Genomic DNA, 6,270 nt, shown 5'->3' with positions numbered 1-6,270 from the left:
TCATATGGTTCAGATTTCCTCCTGAAAGGGTGCCTTGATCCTAGTACCTGTATCCCAGCACCGTGAGCCCTTCTAGAACTGTGACCACAAGTTCTCTGCAACTTCCCAGGGACACAATTCTGCATTCCAGTGAAAAGCAGCAGGACTGACAGAGCGTGAAACTGGTCTCTACAGATAGACAGGACAAGGTTAGCAAAGAAACTGATCAATATTCCGGAGGCGAACAGCAGCCTGGTCTCAGCTGGAAGGTTTCCTCTCTACACACACTCTCTCTTTCTCTCTGTGTAATCCCCTCCCCTTGTCTTAAGTCATAGAGCCACAGTTGGTTGCTGTAGGAGAGAGCACATGCTTCTTTTCCATAAGTTCCCTGTGTCCTCTGCGTGTGTGTGTGTGAGTGTCTTCTGCTGCAGTATCTCCCTGAAGCTTCTCTATCCAAACTTCAGAGCGGTCCATAAACCAAGGTGAGTGCAGGGTCCGGTACAACTTTACTGGCAGCATGCAAAACTTTCACCGACATCTGTGTTTCATGTGAAGAAAGTTGTGTCAGTCTCAATGCATGCATGTTGCTGGCTGACATGTCACTCATTCATGCATGTGACAGTCCTGCTGCAGAATGGTAACAATGTGTTCATTATTATTTTATTATTATTATTATTATTATTATTATGTATTTATTTATTATGGTTGTTGCTTGTTGCACAATAACACTTTACATGAATGAAACTGTTCGGCTGTTTAAGTACCAGTGAGTGAGAGTAATGCAGTTTTTGTTTGTTTGTTTTGTTTTGTATTTTCATTGTTATTTAAATAACACAAAACACATTTTAACTAATTCCCCAGCTATCTGTGGCTGAGGGGCACTGATGGGGGTCACTGTTCTGTAGGTGCTCATGTTGCTAGCGGTAAATGTATCACAGACATGACTTCTGTGGTTACTGTATGTCACTTCTAGCTGAGTATGAGTAACGTCAGTAGAGAATGGGCTTAGGGATCAGTGTTGGGAGCAGGAATGTGTATGTACTGTAGGTTTAGTTCTGTATGTGCATGACTGATGTCGATGCTGAGATTGCTTATTTTTTTATGGAAACTTGAGAGGTTTCCTGACAAAATAGTAAGATAATATCAAAATTGACAGATGGTTAAGAGTGGACTCTATTTATGGCATCAAAGGAATTCACTGGAAGATGATGCAATTTACAGTGTGTGACTATTGTACAGTGTATTGAAGTTTATGGTGTTTATTGCACTTTAAACTAGTTTGAAGTTTCAGAAAGTGAATATTTAAGTGGAAGTAAAGTAACATTACACACAGCACTCTGGCCGAGGGTATAATTACTAAATTAGAAGTGAAGATGTTGTCCATAGCAACCAATCAGATTCTACTTATCATTTCCCTAGCACCTATTAGAAGATAATAGCTAGAATTTGATTGGTCGCTATGGGCAACATCTCCACTTCTAAAATCCTGCACTTTAGTCATATATACCCCTGGATTCTTTGCGCCTTTATGTGAATGGGATCTGGTGTTATCTGATCTGATGTTTTCAGGCACATTTTATTTGTACAAGTAAATAGTAATTGTGAAGAAAAACCAGTGTGTTTTCAGCAGGCTAGAAGTGTTATATGACAGCTACATTACTCAAAATGAAATTATCCCACAGATAAAATGAAAACTATATTAGTGATTGTTTTTGGATGGTTGCAGCTAATTTCATTAGACATTTGCAGCTAATGTAATTACAGTTTCTTAGGTGATTTGCCACCAAAGTGTAGAAGAGGGCTTGTCTTTGTCACTCTATATGCTATTAGATCAATCAAAGCTAATTGTTGATTGGTTGAAATGGACAAATTAGATTTTGCAGTCTTTTGGTTTTTGTAAATAACCCTCTCTGCATATTTGAAAAGTGCAAATAATTACCTGTGAGTGTGAGATGATTTAATGCTGTGTGTGTAGATCCGGGACCACGGAGTGTCAGATGAATAAGAGGTCCAGTATGAAAAGTTGCAGTAGATGAAACTTATACTTCCATAAAGAATATAGTTGATGGGTTTAATAGATCATGGCATATACATTCATCTTTATTTTGTTACATTTTATTTCTAAAAAAAAAAAAAAAAGAAGTTTTGCAGTACATTATGTAACATTCAGAAGGAGCTGCAGTGGCAGGCTACTACTGCAAAAAAAAATAATAATAAGTAAATCAATTTATACTGCTACGTACTAGAGACAAATACATCTGTTACATAACCCACATTGTTGCTGTGTTTAATGGATGTAAATTAGTACAATATTCATTCATGTCAGAGTATAGCTCATATCTTTCCAATGAATGGATCATATCAAAGCTGAGCAGGCTCAGATGACTGTCTAGGGCAGTAGAACTTAATTCAGTGGCTTCTAGTAATTGAAATAAGTGGCTTTTATCATGTAAAAGTGACAATATTTGTTATACTATATTACCAATCCTGGTAATAATAATAAAAAAACTATGAATGTTTGTGCAAGTGGTAAGAATAGGGGCATTTCATTGTTTAAGTGGTAAAAACAGTTTGTAGGGACAGAAGAAGCGTTAAGTCTTCTCCAGATGGAGACTTCTCTATAATGTTAGTGTTGCCTCAGACTTTGCAGGCATTCCAAGCTTTATTGAATTAAAGTGTATTTTAGCACTTGCAAGTCACCCCATGGGATAGTAGGGCTACACTGATTATACAAGATTCAGAAACTTGCATATTGATACATACTTATCTCATATATATATATATATCTTTTATCATATATAAACTAAATGATCTATTATTGAAAATATTGTATTTTTGTACTTTTTTGCATTCAGGTCCTTGCAACATCTCATTTATTCTTAAATATTATTGAATTTTGTTTGATGCATATGACAGTTTTATTAATTGCCATAAATGATCATTTTTATGTTTACTCTTTGGATTTTGTGTATATAGAAATGTTCCTATTTGGAGGATCTGTTGCATTGGATTGAAAGACTCTGATTTGTCTCTGGCTGCCTATAATAGGTTATTCACATCTTATATTACAGTTCTGCTCTGGCCGTTCTGCTGCCTTTGATCACCCACTGGAAGTTCCAGTTGCCATTACATTGAAAGGAGAGGCATCTCTCTAACCTGCACAAATGACTAAAAGCAATGGGGAAGACCCACGGGCTGGGAACAGAATGGAGCGCTTCCAGCAAGGTGTGCGCCAACGCTCTTTAAATGCAAAGAAAAAGATGCAGAATATAACAAAGGATGATGTCAAAGGTTTCTTCCGACGGAATGGATTTGTCCTTTTTACTGTCTTTGCGGTTATTGTGGGTAAGTCGTTATTAAATACCGTTTATGCTGCGTTTCCATCATTTTAGTACCATGTGTGAATAACACCCCTCGGAAAATATCACAATATTAGGATTGGTGACATCCAACATCTGTTTATGTTTGTAGGTGGAGCCTTATAATCCGGTCCAGTCTTCTTCTCATGCATGTATAAGTGGAAGGAACCTTGAACGCAATATAAATAATGAATATTTAAGGCTCCATCCACAGCTATGTAATTTGGATTTGTTTATAAAAAAGGGTTAATGATTGTTATTGCAAACATCCAAATTGCCATAAAAAAATCCATTGCAGGATTGGTTGTTTATCATGGTAATCATTTGCCGCTTTACATGCGAAGCAGTCAAATTTAAATCAAATTGTTTATGTTTACTTTTTATGGTATTTTATAGCTATTACAATCAGGTGTCACTGAGACTAAAGCTGGCCATATACGGTGCGATATGCATCGTGCAACGCGATGGGGGATCCGACGTCCGACATATCGGGTGGTCCCCACACACGGTGCGTTTGGTTGCCGACCGCCCGATATGCCAGCTCCCCCCTCCCCCACCCGCACAGCGCTGCATGGGATCACACATCACATCCCCAGATCGACTGAACATGCAGTAAGATCTGGAGGTGCGATGTACGACCCTCACGGGAGCGCGCACTGGCCGATATCATGCCCACACACGGTACGATATATCAGCCATATCGTACCAATCTACAGTATCAGATCGGCTGCTTGATCGTACCATGTATGGGCACCTTAAGATAGATTAGAACAAGACAAATCCCTGGAGCCAAGTAGCCAATATGCCTAAAAAATATTTATGGTGCCTAACTTTTTTGAATATTTTTTAATTGAAGTCTATGGATGCACCTTACCTTATTTATTTAAAGGTCCCGCTGGATCCTAGATTGGACTAACTGGCTCCTTGATACTACATTTTTTTAGCCCATCCCATGAATATCAATTGGAAACAATATTGTCCTATTAGATTTGGCATTGTACCAGGGTCACTGGGCATTGTTTACAATAGAGGGGGGGGGGGGCGTTTTGCTGGTGAAGTGATTTGTGGGCTACTAGAGCGTGGAAAACAATAGTTATGCCTACCGGGTTGTGTCACGCTAGGTGCATGGAGCCCACTAGTCAAAGAAACTAGGCCCATCAGTCAATGGAGGGGGCTCCATTGACTGATGGTCCCGGGGTGCACTGCGCACCTTACATCCATAATAGCTACAACAGTGTTCCACAAGTAATTGCTGCCTACACACTAATGGGAGGAGTCATTTGATAAAACATGTTTGGTACGCCTGTAAACTAGTCTGCAGATTCGTTTCTCAGTGAATGTAACAAAGCAGAGTGGCATAATAAATAACTGAATTAGAACCATCACCGTGTTCTTCCGGGGCCTTTTTGATGGGTGCTCTGGCTGGCATTTTTGTTACTAAGGGGCAACCTGAGCAGCGGAGTTAAGGAAGGGACATCAAAAAGAAAACATTGGTGGTACCGATGTATTTTAACATTGGTCACAAAACATTGTTAACCGATGTTTCTATTTTTTTACGAAAACTGTCTTCTAGTTCTTAGACATATATAAATGTATCTATTTATTCATATGTATTTCCATCGCTCATGCAGTGAGCGACTGACACTGTCGCTCTCTGCTCAGTAACCAATAGCTGCCAGCCAGCCTGCCCCTCCCCCCTCCCTGTCTTATGTGCTGCTGCTGATTGGCATACCAGAGTGTCTGTCACTCTGTCAGACACCTACACAGCATGCATGCAGCAGCGGCAGCAGCCGGCCCAGTGTGTATCCAGGGCCTGATGCAGTGATGGCCGATAATGCCGCACCAGCTGCGAATTTGTACACTGCGGCTGTGCAAAAGTAATCGGTATGAAATCCTGGCACTCGGAATGCCAGCTGTCAATATACTGGCAGCGGCATCCCGATGCTCAGGATCCTGACAAGGGTCCGGCAAGTATATTCACCATCCCCCCTTCTCCCTCTAACCCTTCTTTTCTGTATCCTAACACTAAGCCCCCCACCCTAAACCTAACCCCACCCCCTTGGTGCTTAAACCTAACCCTCCCCCCTTAGTGCCTAACCCGAATTTCCATCCCCCCAGTGGTACCTAACCTTAACCTCCCCCTCCCCTAGCCTAACCCTAATTCATCCCCATGACGCTTAAACCTAATACTCCGCCAACCCCCTGCGGCTGAGGCCTAACAAGCCCCGCTATACTTATCATTGGTATCCCGGCTGTCAGGATTCCGGCATGCCGATGTCCATGACTGTCGGTATTCCGGCGCCAGTCTTCTGGCCATGTAGTGGCATTCCGGCGCCGGGATTTCTTCGGCTGGGTATAGGTAAGATGACTACATCACGTGCAAAAATATGCAAAATGTCTCAGCCGTCAGAATTTGTATTAAGACGTCCACCGGTGGTTTCGCAAATACAAGCGACTGCGGATAACGAATCAGCTTGGTCGCAGATCACTCAAACTTCTCACTAACCCTATGGTCGCGAAGAATGGCCCCTCAGAACTGAGATGCCGGAGCCATTTATTCTGCATATGGGACCGCAGTTGAAGGCAGAGACGCACCCCACAAATGGCTGAGACACGCCTGCGTTTTCATGGCCACCACCCCCCGCCCCATGTTGCTGCTGCTCACAAACGGCCCCTTCCTGTCAATCACTTTGTGAATAAATCCTTACTTTGAGCGTAATCTGTAATGAAACTGGACGTATGCACAGTGCACAGACGCACGCACAGATCACCGATAATCATTCAACTGCGTAAACATCGACATCAGGCCCTCGGTCTCTTAAGTTGCAAAATAAATATATTACATTTTCTTTGACCTCCCCTGAAAAAAAGTTGCAGTGTCCATTACGTTATAACCAAGTTCCATCAGAAAAGTGGGAAGACAGATGAACCA

General features: G+C 41.5%; 1 protein-coding gene across 1 annotated transcript in view; it reads left to right on the top strand.

Annotated features, from left to right (window-relative positions):
* The first annotated feature begins 342 nt into the window (after window positions 1-342).
* SLC1A3 (solute carrier family 1 member 3) overlaps window positions 343-6,270 on the top strand; it is a 128,782-nt gene continuing 122,854 nt past the window's right edge. The window contains exons 1-2 of the mRNA XM_088462231.1: window positions 343-461; window positions 3,051-3,324. Coding sequence (XP_088318357.1) covers window positions 3,144-3,324 — 181 coding nt within the window. The 5' untranslated portion in view covers window positions 343-461; window positions 3,051-3,143. The remainder of the gene's footprint in view (window positions 462-3,050; window positions 3,325-6,270) is intronic.

Source organism: Taudactylus pleione, unplaced genomic scaffold, assembly GCF_031769625.1.
Source record: "Taudactylus pleione unplaced genomic scaffold, aTauple2 ptg001165l, whole genome shotgun sequence".
Classification (NCBI taxonomy): Eukaryota; Metazoa; Chordata; class Amphibia; order Anura; family Myobatrachidae; genus Taudactylus; species Taudactylus pleione.
The sequence above is the reverse complement of the archived record's forward strand: the minus strand, read 5'-3'. Positions and strand labels throughout refer to the sequence as shown.